We start from the raw sequence: 17,885 nt of genomic DNA, 5'->3' as shown, positions 1-17,885 counted from the left end.
CTCCCACCTGGGCCAGGGCGTCTGCTTTTAATCATTTGAAATACCCGGAGGGGAGCTTTGCACGAGGCGGTGGAGTCACTTGTAGGACTCCGTGGGCTGAGCTGATGGGGAAGCTTTGGACCCGAGGGAGTACCTGGTCTCCTTAGATTTCCCGCACGAGCAGCCACGCCTTTTCCGAAAGTCTCCCTTGATCGATCCGGGAATCAATTTCCCAAGAAGCTGGAGTAATAAAAGCCACGATGCTGGCGAGGGCGAGGTTTCAAAATCACCATTTCTGTCTTCCTTCCCTGCATGTTTGTGAGGCCGAGGCCCAGGGAGGAAGCAATTCGCAGGAGAGGATGGAGAGGCGGGAGGCGGGGCCGTGACCTTGAGGGAGCCTTCCATTTCCTGGCTGCACAGCCAGTGTTTGCTTTACTTGAGATTTCTCTCGTTTCTGTGAGTGAGCCAGGGAAATGCCAGAAGGGAAGACGAGGCCCGAGCGAGGCCGGAGAGAGGCTGCGTTTCCCTCCCTTTGGCCCGAGGCCTCCTGCAGCTCGAAATGATCCCGCAGCATTTCCAAGCCAAAGGAAGGTGAAGCCTTGGATTTGCGGGCGACTGGATGGGGCGGAAGGAGAAGGTCGGGGAACCAGCTGGCATTGTGAGACATGTCCGTCAGGCTCTGGTAAGCGTGATTGTGTTGTTCTGATTAAAGACGGCGCTGTCCAACCGGCCTGGAAGTTGCCTGCGGGACCTGGGAGCTCCCCTGGAAGTGCGGCCCGTGCTCCCCACCGGGAGCTGCCTGTCGTCATGGAAGATGGACAGCTTTGTGGCAGAAACCTGAGCGGCCAGCCCCCTTGACTGTCGGGTTACAAACTCACAGCACATCCTCGGTGTGGACGGTTAGGACGGAGAAGCTCACCTACACCTGGCCCGGGGCAGGGCAGCTTCGGGGGAGAGCTGCTGTTTGAAAAAGGCCGTGGTTTTGCAGACCAGCCCCTACGCCCTCCCCTCCTGTGCCCTCCAGCCGGCTCTGCACACACCATGGACTCTTATTCAGCAATAAAAGGAATGAGATCTTGCCTGTGATGGAATGGACCTAGAGGGTATTATACCACGTGACATAAGCCAGAGAAAGACAAACACTATCATTTCCCTTATAGGTACAGTCTTAAACACACACAGAAGAGCCCTAGCCGGTGTGGCTCAGTGGATAGAGCAGCAGCCTATGGACTGAAGGGTCCCAGGTTCGAGTCCGGTCAAGGGCATGTGCCTCGGTTGCAGGTTCCTCCCCGGCCCGGGCCCTGGCCATGGTGCGTGCAGGAGGCAACCAATCAAGGAGTTTCTCTCACATCAATATTTCTCTCTGTCTTTGCCTCTCTCTAAAAATCAATGGGAAAATATCCTCGGGTGAGAGTTAACGAAAACAAAAGAACTGAATAAACAAAAGAGAAACGAAAACAAAAGAACTGAATAAACAAAAGAGAAACATCCAAACGGAGAAAATGGGAATCTTAAATAAATACGTTAAACGGCACCACAGCACAAAGAAGCAAACCCTGGAAATTTTAGCCGAGCGAATCCTTACGAAAGTTTCAACCACAAAGTAAACAAACTTACCGGGTGGAGGAGGGCGGAGTCGCTGGCCGGAGCGAGGGCTGAGGGGGGGGGGAGGGCTGAGGTGGTGGTGGTGGGGGGGGCTGCTCCCAGCGCACGGTACACCCCTCAACCCCGGAGGAGGGCCTTGCTCCTTCCTGAAGGCGGGGCCTGGGACTGGCACCGGCTGGAGCTAAGAGACGCGTTCTGCACACCAGGTGGTTGTGGCTCAGCGCGGGTCCTTAAGGACGAAAGGTAAAACCATCTGCTGACTCGAGGCCTTTTTGCAGAATTGCCTGCCGGCCCCTCAGCTGGCCTGCATCTGCAGGTGCTGAGGTTCTGGCTGAGGTGAGCCCGCTCCGCAGCTGCTCCGTCTTGAAGACCACGGGCCACGGGCCGACCTCGTACGTTTGCAGTTAGTGGTATCAGGGGCTAAGGCCAGTTTAATAATATGTGTCAGGCGACAATTTGGCAAAGCTAACTACAGACAAATAGGGTGTATCCTTTGCTCCAGCAGTTTTACTTCTAAGGATGTGTCCTAGGAAGATAAGCAAGTTTGCATCCTAGGACTTCTCTACCTAGGAGGCTGTTAAATAATCATGATAATCCGCCTGATATAATTACTGCTCTACAGTCCCAGACCGGGGAAATGGTCATGTATAGCTTTTAAAACCACATAGAATCCTCAAAAAATTAAAAACGGAGCTCCCATCTGACCCAGTGATGCCACTTGCAGGAATCTATCCTAAGAAACCCCAAACACCCATCGGGAAGAAGGTATGCACCCCTATGCTCATAGCAGCACAACGTACAATAGCCTGGATCTGGAAACAGCCCAGGCACCCATCGGCAGATGAGTGGGTACCGAAGCTGTGGTGCATCCACCCCATGGAATACCATCGGCCATAGAAAAGAAAGAGCCCTTACCATTCGCCGCAGCATGGATGGACCGGGAGAGCATGATGCTAAGCAAAGTAAGTCAATCGGAAAAAGACAAGCATCACATGATCTCACTCACATGTGGACTCTAATGAACCAAATAAACTGATGAACAAAATAGAACCAGAGCACAGAAGCCTGGACAGACTGCCCCAAGGTCGGCATGCTCAGCGGGAGGGGAGCCTCAGCGGGAGGGGAGCTGGGAAGAGGATAACAGGGAGGGTGTCTGCAGGGCACGTGGCAGTTCCAGATGATTCCACAGCAGTTCGGATGAGGAGCTGTAAGCGTCCCTTTCAGAGAACACACATTTGCCATCGGAGGAGCCCACTGCGGGCCTTCTGTCTGTCTCCCTGACTGCACTCCGTCGGTGCCCTCTCCCGCCGCCTGGTGGCTGGGATCCCACTCAGCCACGGCAGACAGACCGCGGTCCTCCAGCGGCTGCAGAAGGAGGGGACCCAGGCTGTGATGGAGAATCAACTGCCCCTTTGGAGGACCTGGAAAGTGCCGGTAAACATCAGCTCTGGCGGGTAACGGTCGGCCCAGAAGCGAACCCCAGGAGCCCCGGGGGGCGCCTGGTCGTGGAGCTGCCGGGGCAGGTGAACAGGTGCCCTGAAGAGGCAGTGTCGGGGGGAATCTCCCAATGTTTCCTACCCAAACAGCGGGGCTCCGTGGGGGAGTGCTGACCTATGAACCAGGAGGTCACGGTCCGATTCCTGGTCAGGGCACGAGCTGTTTTCCAGTTCTATCCCGTGTGGGGTGTGCAGGAGGCAGCCGATCAATGCTTACAAGCCCCGCCCCCCCTCCCCCCCCCCCCTAGGACCCGTGAGATGGGGAAGGAGTGGGGTGGGAGTGTGGCTGTGTCCGAGGTGGGGGCGCGTGGCGGTGAGAATACCCTACCGGATGATGATGTCCAAATTCCAGAATTATTGGTCATTTTTCTCCGGATGAACAGAGGCTATGCAGTCTCCTACACCGGTGGTCGGCAAACTCATTCGTCAACAGAGCCAAATATCAACGGTACAACGACTAAAATTTCTTTTGAGAGCCAAATTTTTTAAACTTAAACTCTATAGGTAGGTACATTGTTATTAACTTAATCAGGGTACTCCTAAGCTGGCCTTTGCTAAAAACTCAAGGGGCCCAAGAGTAGCATGTGGCTCACGAGCCGCCGTTTGCCGACCACTGTCCTACAGTCTTCTCTGTTGGGGGCGTAGTGCTGGGTATAATGCTGGTCGAGTACGTGGTTCATTCTTTTGTAGATAAAAGCGACCCCTCCTTCCCACCGACTCCTGCTAGCTGGCCATGCGGAGCGCTATTTATAGTGTGCAAACCATCCCGCTGCCCTACTGGGTCCTTTTTGCTCTTTTGTTGTTAATCCTCACCCGAGGACATTTTCCCACTGATCTCTTAGGGAAAGTGGAAGAGAGAGGGAAAGAGAGAAACATCGGTGTGAGAGAAACAGCGATTGGTTGCCACCTGCATGTGCCCTGACCGGGGCCTGGGCCAGGGAGAAGCCTGCAACCGAGGCACGTGCCCTTGACTGGAATCGAACCCGGGACCCTTTAGCCGACACTGTATCCACTGAGCCCAACTGGCGAGGGCTAGTTTTTGCTCTTAAGGAATTGATCGCCACAACGCAGAACCGACTGGTGGCAGACTATCATCCATGGGGAGCCAAGTGGATTTTAGGTTGATTAAACTGGCTTGTTGTTTACTATTTTATGAATATTCCTAGAGGCCCGATGCATGAAATTCGTGCAGGAGGAGGCCTTCCTTCTCCCGGCTGCTGGCACCGGCTTCCCTCGCAGCCCCAGCTTTGTCCGGAAGGTCGTCCGGAAGGACGTCCGGTCTAATTAGCATATTATGCTTTTATTATTATAGATGTGTCTCCAAGATTGGGCTGCATATTCCTTCGGGGCAGAAATTACTTCTTACACTTCACCGTAGACCCCCACACCGGCATTGCTCCGTAGTATTTGTAGAAAACTGCTGAACAGGTGCCGAGGGATTAATACGGTTAACAGTGACCATAAGGCACTGCTTCCTATGAGTAAAACATCATCGTTTAAAGAGTGCACTGCACTAATTTAGCCTCACAGATTACAACCCCTTCACAGATACACAACTTCTGTATTTTAAAGTGCTTTAAAAGGTATTTATTTTTTAAGGAGTGGAAAGGAATGGTCTTTAAAAGGCTTTTGTTTTTTGTGGGGAATGGTATTACCCAAAGCATGTAACAATCTGTTTTTCATCTCCAAGAAATGGGGCTTTTATATAAAATACATGGGTAGCGTGAAGGCCCAGCGGTGGTACGTGTGGTCTGAGTTCCACACTGAACGTGCTTTGGGGCCCGCTCGCCAGGCGTCCGGCGTCAGGAACGACCCTGAGCAGGGAGCGGTACGTAGGTGGCCAGCGCTTTTCGGGGGGCAGTGCCTCTCTGTGTGATGGTTTGAGTTAGTGGTCGGGACAGCCATTCAGAATGACCATGCCCTGGACTTCCACGGCGTTGGCGACGGGCACGGGCACGTGGTTGACTTGAATGTTCTTCAGGCAGCCGGAGAAGGGGTTCCAGACGGGGGGCTCTGGGGCCTTCCAATCGGCTGCAACAGGAGAAGCAGAGACAGTCACGGGGCGGTCACACGGTCAAGGGAAAAGCAGTCGGATGAGAGCTGACGGGACCAGGTCTCAGCGACCCAGTCACTTCCTCCCTGTCAGGGGCCCCCACCCACCCCCACCCACCCCCACCCGCTGTGAGAAATCAGCCCAAGAAGGCGATTCCTCAGCCCAAATCCATAGATAGTGACTCTAAACGTGAGTGCTTCGGTGGTTGTGGCAGGCCTGGAGAACTCTGTGGAGGGGCATAACACCATGAAGAAGGACAAGACTTTTCCAGGCGACAGTCCAGCCGAACTCGCCTCCGTGTCCGCCTGCCTGGCGCCGTCCTGGCCCCCAAGGCTCACTAACTCCCGGGAAGCGTGATGCCGGAGAGGAGACCCTCCCAGCCCTTCCTGGTTCCCGCCGACCTCAGGCTCCGAGCGTGAGCGTGACGCGGCCTCTGCAGAGGGGCTTGTAGAGGACCGGCTCGGGACGCGAGGGGGCAGCAGGCATGTGGCCGGGGCTGCCCTTCAAGGTAACCATTGCTGGCAACTGGGTTTCCCGGGGCCAGAGCCGGGCGGCCCCATGGCCACCGGACAGTCAGTGGCCGCTCTGCTGGTAACCCGGGGGCTGGGCATCGCGTTGGTGGGTTGAAGTGGAAACGTAAGAGCTGACAGGGGCGACGCGGGGTGGATGCCGCGCCGGGGGTTACCTGGGACGCCTCCGAGGTGCAGGGGCTCCTGGGTGCGGGCGGGCGGGAAGGGCCGCGGCCCGGCTGTGTCGCTGCTGTCTGCGTCCAGTGCCAGGTGCAGGACGTGTTGCCTTATGGTGACTGGAGGGAGAGCAGGCTGGTCAGGTGGGGCTGGGGAGCCCGGCCCGAGGTCTACCCTTGTGAGCAACCACTGGTTCTCCAGCTCCCTCCTGTGGGCCCGGGGGCGGGGGCTCAGGTTCAGCGACCTCGACATGAAGCAGCTACTTTCTCCACGCCAGTGGTGTTTGGTGCTGCCACGCATGTTACAGGGTTTAACCCCTAAAACGTGTGCGAACGATATTGTCACTCCTCGCCCACGGAGGAGACCAGCTCTCCGGCAGACGGCGAGGCTGTGGGCTGAACGGGAGTCGGGCCCCGTCTCCCATTTCAGGCCACGTTTCTGCCACCTGACCTCAGATTCTCTCCCGGAAGACACGACTTCTGAAAACTAACTCCAAAGACAGGCACTTAAAAAAAAAGTCTTTTGATTGATTCTTAGAGAGAGAGGAAGGGAGGAGGATAGAGAGAGAGAAACATGGATGAGAGAGAAACATTATTGATCAGCTGCCTCCTGCACGCCCCACACTGGGGATCGAGCCCGCAACCTGGCATGTGCCCTGACTGGGAATGGAACGGTGACCTCCTGGTTCATGGGTCAACACTCAACCACCGAGCCGCACCAGCCGGGCTAGACAGTCACCTTTGATGCTCCAAATAAAACTCCTCCCGTATTAATAATCCTACCTAATTGCAATGTAGTTGGCTTTCAAATTAGTTGAGGAAAGATTTGTTTTTACAAAGATACTTCAGTTACAACAAACTGATGTCCACAACTTATTCACGGAACAGCAGGTTCGATGTGAAAAGCCGTGCCTGCTCTCTGCCCCATGGTCTGTCTACAGCGTTTGCCTTCGTATTACAGAGTCCGGGGCCGGTGCTGACAGGGGCCCCTCAGGCACTCAGTCACTGAGAAGAACAGAGGCCTGAACTCTCGGCTTCCACACCTGCTTGCTTACCGTCTGAGTCAACCTCTGCAGGGAAGCCCCGGTTTCACCTTTTGACCAATGAATGGATTAAGATCTGCCCTGTCCAACCAGAACTATACACATTGTATCCTCATTTGCATCTGTATTGACCAATCAGAACTGCACGATTTAGAAACCCCATTTGCATACAGGTGGGACCTAGGGCAGGAACTTCCTCTATAAAGGTGGCCTCCCCTTTGCCTCCGTGGAACACAATTTAGGTTGCCACCTGCACCGGGGTCTCCCTGGCTGCAGCTCCGTTTGCTCAAGTAAATGCTTTGTTATGCTTTATTACAGTCCAATTAATGTCATTTACCCCCTTAACCTGCTGGGCTGACCCTGTCAGACACGAATGGGGCTTTAACTTGGGCTGCATCTGGGACGTTCAGGACGGAGAGGGAGGGTGGATGCCGTACCTGCCACCGCGTGCCACTGTCCGTCACACAGAGACTGCCTGGGTGTGACCGATGTCACCATCCCCCCCGCCTCGCTGTGCACAGAGGCCACGACCTGGAACACACGTGAATTCACTTATTTAGTTAGTTAATCCTCACCGGGATGTTTCTCATTGATTTTAGAGGGCGTGGAGAGGAGAGGAGAGGCACGCAGAGAGAAACATCAACGTGAAAGACACACATCGATTGGCTGCTTCCTGCACGCACCCCGACCAGGGCCAGGCATCGAGCCCGCAACCCGGGCATGTGCCTCCGACCGGAATCGAACCCGGGACCCTTCAGTCCGCAGGCTGATGCGCTAACCACTGAGCAATACCGGCCAGGGCCACACGTGCACTGTCCTATTTCCTTAAGAAAGGCAGGCAGAGCCCACTTCCCTGCATGCCCCCTCCCAACTGTTCACCCCGACAGCCCAAGAGCATCGATACACCAGGGACCACGCGGGTCCAAGGCTCTGCAGGACCCTCTGCTCCGTCCCCTCGAAGCAGCTGCCAGCCAGAGTCCTGCCTGTGGCCCTGAGCTTGTCCCTGCGCATCGAACGCTGCCCCCTGCAGGCCCCACTCGGTGGTGACTCGTTGACAGTGAAGATCCTCCTCAGCTGTGAACATGTGACGGTGGCTTGTTTAGGACATGACAATGTGGAAGGCAAACATGTGGCGGAGGCCACACCCCCTGCTCGGGCCGCCAAGTGAAACAGTGTCATGAATGCCCGGCTTATAGAGGGTTCGCACCCAAGGGGCCCAGCAGTTACCCGACTGCATTTGTGCTGGGCCTGTGTCGGGGTCAGGCACTCAGCGGGGTCAGGCACTCAGCGGGGTCAGGCACTCGGTGGGGTCAGGCACTCGGTGGGGTCAGACACTCAGGGGGTCAGGCACTCAGGGGGACAGGCACTCAGTGGGGTCAGACACTCAGTGGGGTCAGGCACTCAGTGGGTCAGACACTCAGGGGGTCAGGCACTCAGTGGGTCAGACACTCGGTGGGGTCAGGCACTCGGTGGGGTCAGGCACTCAGTGGGGTCAGGCACTCGGTGGGGTCAGGCACTCGGTGGGGTCAGACACTCAGGGGGTCAGACACTCGGTGGGGTCAGGCACTCAGCGGGGTCAGGCACTCAGTGGGGTCAGGCACTCGGTGGGGTCAGACACTCAGGGGGTCAGGCACTCAGGGGGACAGGCACTCAGTGGGGTCAGACACTCAGTGGGGTCAGGCACTCAGTGGGTCAGACACTCAGGGGGTCAGGCACTCAGTGGGTCAGACACTCGGTGGGGTCAGGCACTCGGTGGGGTCAGGCACTCGGTGGGGTCAGGCACTCAGGGGGTCAGACACTCAGGGGGTCAGGCACTCAGGGGGACAGGCACTCAGTGGGGGTCAGACACTCAGTGGGGTCAGGCACTCAGTGGGGTCAGGCACTCAGGGGGTCAGGCACTCAGTGGGGGTCAGGCACTCAGCGGGGTCAGGCACTCAGGGGGGTCAGACACTCAGCGGGGTCAGGCACTCAGCGGGGTCAGGCACTCAGCGGGGGTCAGGCACTCAGGGGGGTCAGACACTCAGCGGGGTCAGGCACTCAGTGGGGGTCAGGCACTCAGCGGGGTCAGGCACTCAGCGGGGTCAGGCACTCAGCGGGGGTCAGGCACTCAGGGGGGTCAGACACTCAGCGGGGTCAGGCACTCAGGGGGGTCAGGCACTCAGGGGGTCAGGCACTCAGGGGGGTCAGACACTCAGCGGGGTCAGGCACTCAGGGGGGTCAGGCACTCAGCGGGGTCAGGCACTCAGCGGGGTCAGGCACTCAGCGGGGTCAGGCACTCAGCGGGGGTCAGACATTCAGGGGGGTCAGGCACTCAGCGGGGGTCAGGCACTCAGCGGGGGTCAGGCACTCAGCGGGGGTCAGACATTCAGCGGGGGTCAGGCACTCAGCGGGGGTCAGGCACTCAGCGGGGTCAGGCACTCAGTGGGGTCAGGCACTCAGCGGGGTCAGGCACTCAGCGGGGTCAGGCACTAAGTGGGGGTCAGGCACTAAGTGGGTCAGGCACTCGGCAGGTTACTGTGTGGGAACCCGCACCCCCATTCTCTGGGCTGGGACTCTGAATCAGGTGAGTGAAATGGGAGACGGAGACTAGGTGTTGGTAACTAATTTACATTTGATTTGTGTGCCCTAGACAGGCAGCCTCTTCTCGGGGACCTCCAGCTAAACCACGTGCCTGCGGCTAGGAAGGCGCGGTCTTGATCTCAGTTACTTCCTGTCCAGAAGCTCTCACTGGAGCCGCCTGGGCTCAGCCCACAGCAGGCATCGCTGCCCCCTGCCCCCAGGCTCCCCCCCTGCCCCCAGGCTCCCCCCACTGCCCCCAGGCTCCCCGCCCCCCCTGCCCCCAGGCTCCCTGCCCCGCCCCCCCCCCCCCTCAGCTGCGCACCTTGCCGGCCTCCAGGTAGACTTGCAGGTGCCTGTCCGGCTGGCGGCCCACGTGCAGCAGGACCCCCGTGAGGCTCCGAGGGCGGATGCTGAGAAGGAGCTGGAACTCCGGCCCCAGCGACACAGGGCTCGCTTTCAGAGGGAGAGAGACAGTTAAAACACAGAGCTCGCTTTCAGAGGGAGAGAGACAGTTAAAACTCAGAGCTCGCTTTCAGAGGGAGAGAGACAGTTAAAACTCAGAGCTCGCTTTCAGAGGGAGAGAGACAGTTAAAACTCAGAGCTCGCTTTCAGAGGGAGAGAGACAGTTAAAACCCCGCCGTTCGAGAACAGGACGGAGCTCCTCAGGCTCAAAGACGTCCCTCTCCCCACGGCTCCTCACCTAGCGTGACGCGGCCGCCTTCCCGGGAGAAATAAATGCCTTTCTCCAAAGGGCCCGCCACGCAGGGCGACACTGCCACGCGGGCCGAGGGTGAGTCCAGTGGCTTCGAATCCACCTGGAAGTTCCTCAGGCACCCCACAAAGCTGCTCCGGGGGAGGCTCTGCGACCGAGCAGGAGAGAGCAAAGGCATTACCCACAATTCCCGGAAACACGTGGGCAGCTGGCGAGGGGCAGGGGCAGGGCAGGGGCAAGGCAGGGGCAGCCCGGCGAGGGGCAGGGGCAGGGGCAGGACAGGGGCAGACCGGAGAGGGGGAGGGGCAGCTGGCGAGGGGCAGGGGCAGGGGAAGGGGCAGGGGCAGGTGTCTGCTAAGGCGGAGGCTGGGCCCATCCTTCCTGTTTCTGAGTCGGGCAGCCCCATGCTCCACGTGGCTCCCGCCACAGAACTAAGAAAACCGGGTACTGGACGTCGGTGGGCGGTCAGATCTGAAGGTGCCACCAACCCAAGCAGCGCGTGTGCCAAGGCAGGGGCGTGGGGGTGCGGGACAAGAGCAGGAGTGACCAGCCCCGGTCCAGGGGGCAGAGTGGGGGTGGGGGGAGTTTCCGCCTCAGCTGCAGACCTTGCTGTCTCCCTGCAGCTACAAACCACCGAGGATTTCCCGCGCTCACGTGACTGCTTAATGCAGGGCGGCTGGCGGGAAAGGGGCCCAAACATCCCACAATAATAAAGTGTCCAAAGGTCCCCTGCACTGTTGGGCTCATCGAATGCCTGAGACTTAAAATAAGACACGGGGGGCGGCACCGGGGCTCCGCGTGGAGCCTGTGCCTGCCCCACAGGGGCCCGGGGCCCAGGCAGGCGCCTCTGGGTCCTGGGATCCCTTAAACCGGGGTAACGTCCGGCCGTGGGGCCTGTAAGGCCTGAGAGATCATCGGGCCTGGCCCTGCCAAGGCGTCAGGGGAGCTGATTGAACGTGGGCCACACCGAGCAGCTCACGTCCAGGCGCGGGGCAGCCCTGAACCAGCCCGCAGGGCCGCCTGTGTCTGCAGCTGCTGCTCCCGCACGGAGGCTGGAACGGGGATGGGAACGGACACCGATCGATTATGTAAAAGTCCGTTTGCGCACGGAGGCCGGGACGGGGACGGGAACGGTACACCTCTGTGGGGCTCGCGGACACTGATCGATTATGTAAAAGTCCGTTTGCGCACGGAGGCTGGGACGGGGATGGGAACGGTACCTCTGTGGGGCTTGCGGACACCGATGGATTATGTAAAAGTCCGTTTGCACACGGAGGCTGGGACGGGGACGGGAAGGGACACCGATCAATTATGTAAAAGTCCGTTTGCACACGGAGGCTGGGACGGGGATGGGAACGGACACCGATCGATTATTTAAAAGTCCGTTTGCGCACGGAGGCTGGGACGGGGACAGGAAGGGACACCGACCGATTATGTAAAAGTCCGTTTGTGCACGGAGGCTGGGACGGGGATGGGAACGGTACCTCTGTGGGGCTCGCGGACACCGATGGATTATGTAAAAGTCCGTTTGCGCACGGAGGCTGGGATGGGGATGGGAACGGTACCTCTGTGGGGCTCACAGACACCGACCGATTATTTAAAAGTCCGTTTGGGGCATGCGGCCTTCTCAGTGTCCTGTGTGAGGGTAAGGTGACAGATGGAGTGACTGTGCTTTGTCTACGGCTCTGACCACAGCTACTCACCTTCGGCTTCCTGGACGGGGAAGATCCCAGGTAAAGGGACGCTCTGGGGCTGAAGGTGAAATTTCCCGGCAAACGGCCCTCCCAGGCCCTCAGCCCGTCCACGACCAAGCGCCCCTTCTCGCCGTCATGTCCGAACGCCACCTTACGAGGGAAGGAATAAGGTGATTATCGTTTTGCCTCTGACAACGGCTGCTGTATTTTACTTCGTGGTCACAGGAAATGCTTAAAAAATATTTTTCTGGCCCTGGCCGATGTGGCTCAGTGGATAGAGTGCTGGCCTGCGGACTCAAGGATCCTGGGTTTGATTCCGGTCAGGGCACAGGCCCAGGTTGCGGGCTCACTCCCCAGTGGGGGGTGTGCAGGAGGCAGCTGATCAATGATTCCCTCTCATCATTGATGTTTCTCTCTCTCCCTCCCTCTCCCTTCCTCTCTGAAATCAGTAAAAATATATAAATTTTTTTTTCTGCCCTAGATGGTTTAGCTCAATGATAGAGCATCAGCCTGCGGACTGGAAGGTCCCAGGTTTGATTCCAGCCAAGGGCACATGCCTGGGTTGTGGGCTCGATCCCCAGTAGGGGGCGTGCAAGAGGCAGCCAATCAATGGTTCTCTCTCATCATTTATGTTTCTATCTCTCTCCCTCTCCCTTCCTCTCTAAAATCAATAAAATATATTAAAAAAATTTTTTTTCTCTCCCTCAAGTAGCTTTAAAAACTCAGAGATATTTCTCCCTAGTGTTTTCATCATCATCACCACCATCATCCTTTGTGATGTAACGTCAGATGCTGAATAAAGTGAGCTACAACGTGGGCTGAGAAAGGTAGCTCAGAAGTGAACCAGTGAAGACAGGGTTAATCTGGGAACACAGAAAACACAAACCACCGAGGAGGCAAAGGAACCTGCACAGACCCCAGCCGCACGGGACGGGTGGCTGTGCGGGCGGAGGGGAGTCACGCCCCCGAGCGGGCTCCTGGGGGAGGGGGGGCCAGGGCCGCTTCTCCTCCACCAAGAGGAGCGAGCGTTAAACCCTTGGCTACAAGTCGGGGTCCCTGGGCTCCACTGAGGCCTGAGCCCCTCGTGGCTACAAGAGGTCGCTGAGGGGTCCCCAACAGCTACGCTGGCGGTGACCTCGGCCTCTGCTGCCCCTGAGCCTGGGTTCCATGTGTGACGGGCAGCCCCACTCAGAACTCCTCCCCCTGCAGCTCAGACCCGCTGCCCCCGCACATCCTCCTCCCTGTCCGCCCCTCAGCAGAAGGTCCACGTGGGCATTTCGGGGGACACTGGGCACAGCGTGCAGCCTCTCGTCCAGGCCCCGGCACAGCCCAGCCTCACCGTGTGCCACTGCCCGTCGTCGTACTTCTCTTTGCTCTTGAGCCTCAGTCTTTTCCCTTCGGCCCCCAGAGCGAAGACGAGCCGCCCGTTGGCGAGGAAAAGGGCCATGAAGGCGGCCCGGGAGCCTGTATGGAACACCAGCCCTCCGGGGGCGGCCGTCCGCACGTCCACGGTGAACTGGGGCCTGGGAGGGGACAGGCAGGGAGGGCAGCAGAGTTGGAAGTGTTTCTCCAGAGCTTGGAAGCTGGGGAGGGGAGGAGCAGACCCCACCCCCATTGCTTAAATGAGCAAACGGAGGCACGCTGGTGAAAGGCCGCCTCTGGGCGTGTGCAGGCCGCCGTGTGCAGGCCGCCTCTGGGCGTGTGCAGGCCACAGTGTGCGGGCCGCCGTGTGCGGCTGGGGATGGCTGTGCTGGGCGACCCCTCACTGAGGGGCACGTGTATGGAAGCCCCACGGCAGCGCAGCTGGTGGCGTGGAGGAAGGGGAGGAGGAAGGGGAGGAGGAAGGGGAGGAGGAAGGGGAGGAGGAAGCGGAGGAGGAAGGGGAGGAGGAAGGGGAGGAGGAAGGGGAGGAGGAAGGGGAGGAGGAAGGGGAGGAGGAAGGGGAGGAGGAAGCGGAGGAGGAAGGGGAGGAGGAAGGGGAGGAGGAAGGGGAGGAGGAAGGGGAGGAGGAAGCGGAGGAGGAAGGGGAGGAGGAAGGGGAGGAGGAAGGGGAGGAGGAAGGGGAGGAGGAAGCGGAGGAGGAAGGGGAGGAGGAAGGGGAGGAGGAAGGGGAGGAGGAAGGGGAGGAGGAAGGGGAGGAGGAAGGGGAGGAGGAAGGGGAGGAGGAAGGGGAGGAGGAAGGGGAGGAGGAAGGGGAGGAGGAAGCGGAGGAGGAAGGGGAGGAGGAAGGGGAGGAGGAAGCGGAGGAGGAAGGGGAGGAGGAAGGGGAGGAGGAAGGGGAGGAGGAAGGGGAGGAGGAAGGGGAGGAGGAAGGGGAGGAGGAAGGGGAGGAAAACCCACTGTCCCCTCCTCTCCGCTTCCCAATGCTGTAGGCGGAGCCCACACTGAGAAGCACTTTAAGTCCTCAAATTAGCAGGTTCCTCGAGGGGCATGTTCTTCAGAAAGAAGAAGAATCTACGTCTATATTTGCGCTCGGCGTTCCTCGTGTCTGTGTGCGGTGGAGGTTTGGGGGGCGGGGGGAGCCAATTTCAGGCGGAGGCAGAGGGAGCGGCCGATTCCAGCGCTTTACGCCTGCCGGCTGGTGAGAGCCGTGGCACGTGCACGCCAGGACTGCTTCCTCCCGCGGCTCTCCTTCCGAAACCTGCCGACACCCCAAAACAGCCTGCCTCTCGGCGAGGCGCTTCCCACCCCTGCGCCTCCCCTGCCCTCTCCTTCCTCCCCTTTCAGGGGCGGCGGCCCAGCCCAGCTAAGCCCCCCCCCCCCCCCCCCGGCCGCTCCTGCCCCCCTTTCCCTACAGGAGCAGTCCCCTGCCCATGGATCCCTGGGTCCCCCCAGCCTGCGGGCCCGAGGCGGAGGGCCCTGGGCTCACACAGCGGCCAGGGGCCGAGCCGGGGCTGGAGGCAGTCTTTGGACCCGGGACGCTGGTCCTACAGGCGAGTCCAAAGGAACGGTGGCGCCCTTTCTGTAGGTCTCCTTCCAGCCCCCTGAAAACGACACCCCCGGCTCTCCCACGTTGTTCCGGACGTGAGTAACGTCCTGCTCAACCCTTCTTCCCCGAAAAGCTGCCACCGTGAGCACAAACGTCCAAACGTGTCTGTAAAAGTGACCATCGGACACGGAAGCTACTCTCAGGAACGGCTGCCCTCCGGTTACGGAATGCGGGGAGAACGGCCACTGGTCACAGGACCGGACCGCAGCCACTGTTAGGGCCCTGTCCACTCTACCCGGAGCCGAGCTGGCCGGCTCAGCCTCCAAGCAGCGTGCGCGCACACACACACACAGGCACACAAATGCACACGCACACATACACACATGTGCACATGTGCACACATGAACGCGCACGCACAGGCACACACACATGTGCACACAGACACACAGACACACACATGTGCTCTCTGGCTGTGGGAGGGAGCCGCTCGGCAGCCCCTCTGTGCATCCTGTGCAGCCCACACCGCCCTCACAGGAGGGGTGGTGCCACCGTCATGGCGGACAGGTGCCCAAGGCCACGCCCGCGGCTGCCCCGGGTAAAGTCACAGGGCCGGTTCCGAGCTGGCGTGGGGGCAGGACAGTGAAACATACCTGGGTTTCAGCAACTCCGGGGGCAGCGTGAATCGCACGTGGCTGGTGGGACTGTCCCCAAACCTGAGGGCTCCGGGCCGGGCCTGGGTGCCGGGCGGTGGGGGGCAGGCCTGAGCGCTCTGCCCCGCGGGGACGCCCCCTGGCGAGGCCCCGGGCGAGTCCTGCAGGGGCTGTGGGAGAAGCACAGACTTAGGGCGCTAATTATCCGCCTGCACGGCCCATCCCGGGGCCCTGGGCTGCCCACTGCCGCCTCCCCCGGGCAGTGGGAGGGAAGAGAGCAGGTACAGGTGCGGGGGTCACAGCTGGTCCCCACGTTCCTCAGAGTCGACCCACGCACAGAAGTCTGAGCTGGACGATGCTTTGAACTTCTGAATGGGACTGAGTTTTCTGTTGTTGTTGTTGTTTAATTTAAATTCTTCGTTGTTTAAAGTAATACACACGTCTCCTCTTTCCTCCGCTGACCTCTCCCCGCCGCTCCCACCCCCAGCACAGGCCCTCCCGGGACTGAGATTTAATGCAGAAAACAACCATAATTATTATCAAATGTCACTAAAAAACTGTCGGAAGAACCCAGGACTCCCAGCCCTCCCCCCCTCTCTGCTTCCAAGTCCAGATCGCAATGCCCTGCCCATGCCTTTCCCAAGGGCTAGAGCTCAGCGGGGACCCCATTCTTCACAGCGAACGGGGGTCCATCTTGCTAGGGGCTGGTCCAGGAGGAACATGTGAACCCCTCCTGGCCCTCGCTGAGCAGGAGAGCCAGGGTCACCAGGGTCACGTGGGATCTGGCCCTCGCTGAGCAGGAGAGTCAGGGTCACCAGGGTCACGTGGGATCTGGCCCTCGCTGAACAGGAGAGCCAGGGTCACCAGGGTCACGTGGGATCTGGCCCTCGCTGAGCAGGAGAGTCAGGGTCACCAGGGTCACGTGGGATCTGGCCCTCGCTGAGCAGGAGAGCCAGGGTCACCAGGGTCACACGGGGTCTGGCCCTCGCTGAGCAGGAGGGAGCCTCAGCTTCCCTCACTCTCCTTCCCTCCAAATATTTGTCCTGTCCTCTCTCCAGACGCCAACCCCATCCCTCCCGCAATCGGAGGGGATGCCTCGGGATGACAGGCACGCCCGCCTCTCCCTGGCGCCCACATTCAATCGTTATGCCCCGGGTAGCCTGTCTCTTCAGCAGCTTTGAATCCATTCCCCTGCGTCCCCACCACCGCTGTGCTAACTTAGTCTCGCGGTCATGCTCAGCCTCGCAGGACAAAAATCGGTACATGGCCCTGGCCGGTGTGGCTCAGTGGATAGAGCGTCCGCCTGCGGACGGAAGGGTCCCAGGTTTGATTCTGGCCAAGGGCACAGGCCTGGGTTGTGGGCTCGATCCCCAGTAGGGAGCGTGCAGGAGGCGGCCAATCAATGATTCTCTCTCATCATTGATGTTTCTCTCTCTCTCTCCCTCTCCCTTCCTCTCTGAAATCAATAAAAACATATTTAAAAAAAATAAAAAATTAGAAAGAAAACCTCTTTGACCTTTTGGCATAATCCAGCTGTTGATGACGCATCAAATCCACTTCCAGGGGCACTGACCACCGTGAGGTCATGTGATCCCCCCTCCCGCCCCTCCCAACCTCCCGCCCCGCCCCCAACACCTCCCAGGAGGCGGCAAGAAGGCCCAGGATGAGGTCTGACACTCACCTGGTTGATGTCGAAAGACTGGGCTCTGCTCAACCTGGTAGAACCTTTGAGCAACATCAGGAACGGTGGTTTGTTCAGACTGCAGCCTCCCAGGGACACGTCTCTCTTGGAAGACTTGGAGGTCAAGTCCAGGACTTGGGGGCTCTGTGACGACCTGGGATGAGGGCAGGAAAGAGCCGCTGCCAAACTCGGACCCGGGGAGGCACCTGGCAGGGGCGGGGCTCCAATCCACACGCTCTCACGGTCCCGGTCCCGGGCAGCCCTTCACCCACCTGCACCTCCTACCTTTATTTATTTATTTATGTTGACTTCAGAGAGGAAGGGAGAGGGAGGGAGAGAGATAGGAACATCAATGATGAGAGAGAATCAGGGATGCCTGCCTCCTGCACACCCCACACTGGGGATCGAGCCTGCAACCTGGGCATGTGCCCTGACCGGAATGGAACCCGGGACCTTTCAGTCCGCAGGCTGACGCTCTATCCGCTGAGCCAAACCAGCCAGGGCGGAACCTCCCACCTTTAATAGAAGATGCGGATGTGCTGTGCCCACCTCTGCGCTCCCCAAGACGCCTCTCCTCAGAGCAGAAGGGCCTGGGACATTTCCACTTCCTGGGCCTCCCGCTACCCTGGGCAGCGCGATGCCTCTCATCTAAAAATCATCATTTTGGCCCGGCCGGCGTGGCTCAGTGTAGAGCGTGGATCTATGAACCAGGAGGTCACGGTTCGACTCCTGCTCGGGGCACAGGCCTGGGTGGCAGGCTCAATCCCCAGTGTGGGTGTGCAGGAGGCAGCCGATCAAC

At 59.2% G+C, this 17,885-nt stretch overlaps 1 protein-coding gene across 1 annotated transcript in view; it reads right to left on the bottom strand.

The window, feature by feature from the left end:
- Positions 1 to 4,641: 4,641 nt before the first annotated feature.
- LAMA3 (laminin subunit alpha 3) overlaps positions 4,642 to 17,885 on the bottom strand; it is a 157,270-nt gene continuing 144,026 nt past the window's right edge. The window contains exons 67-75 of the mRNA XM_080686795.1: positions 17,087 to 17,240; positions 15,406 to 15,575; positions 13,166 to 13,349; positions 11,836 to 11,976; positions 10,121 to 10,280; positions 9,743 to 9,873; positions 7,299 to 7,392; positions 5,819 to 5,938; positions 4,642 to 5,111 (exon numbers count right to left, since the gene is read on the bottom strand). Coding sequence (XP_080542921.1) covers positions 4,966 to 5,111; positions 5,819 to 5,938; positions 7,299 to 7,392; positions 9,743 to 9,873; positions 10,121 to 10,280; positions 11,836 to 11,976; positions 13,166 to 13,349; positions 15,406 to 15,575; positions 17,087 to 17,240 — 1,300 coding nt within the window. The 3' untranslated portion in view covers positions 4,642 to 4,965. The remainder of the gene's footprint in view (positions 5,112 to 5,818; positions 5,939 to 7,298; positions 7,393 to 9,742; positions 9,874 to 10,120; positions 10,281 to 11,835; positions 11,977 to 13,165; positions 13,350 to 15,405; positions 15,576 to 17,086; positions 17,241 to 17,885) is intronic.

Source organism: Plecotus auritus (genome assembly GCF_963455305.1).
Source record: "Plecotus auritus genome assembly, chromosome: 8".
NCBI classification, from domain to species: domain Eukaryota; kingdom Metazoa; phylum Chordata; class Mammalia; order Chiroptera; family Vespertilionidae; genus Plecotus; species Plecotus auritus.
The sequence above is the reverse complement of the archived record's forward strand: the minus strand, read 5'-3'. Positions and strand labels throughout refer to the sequence as shown.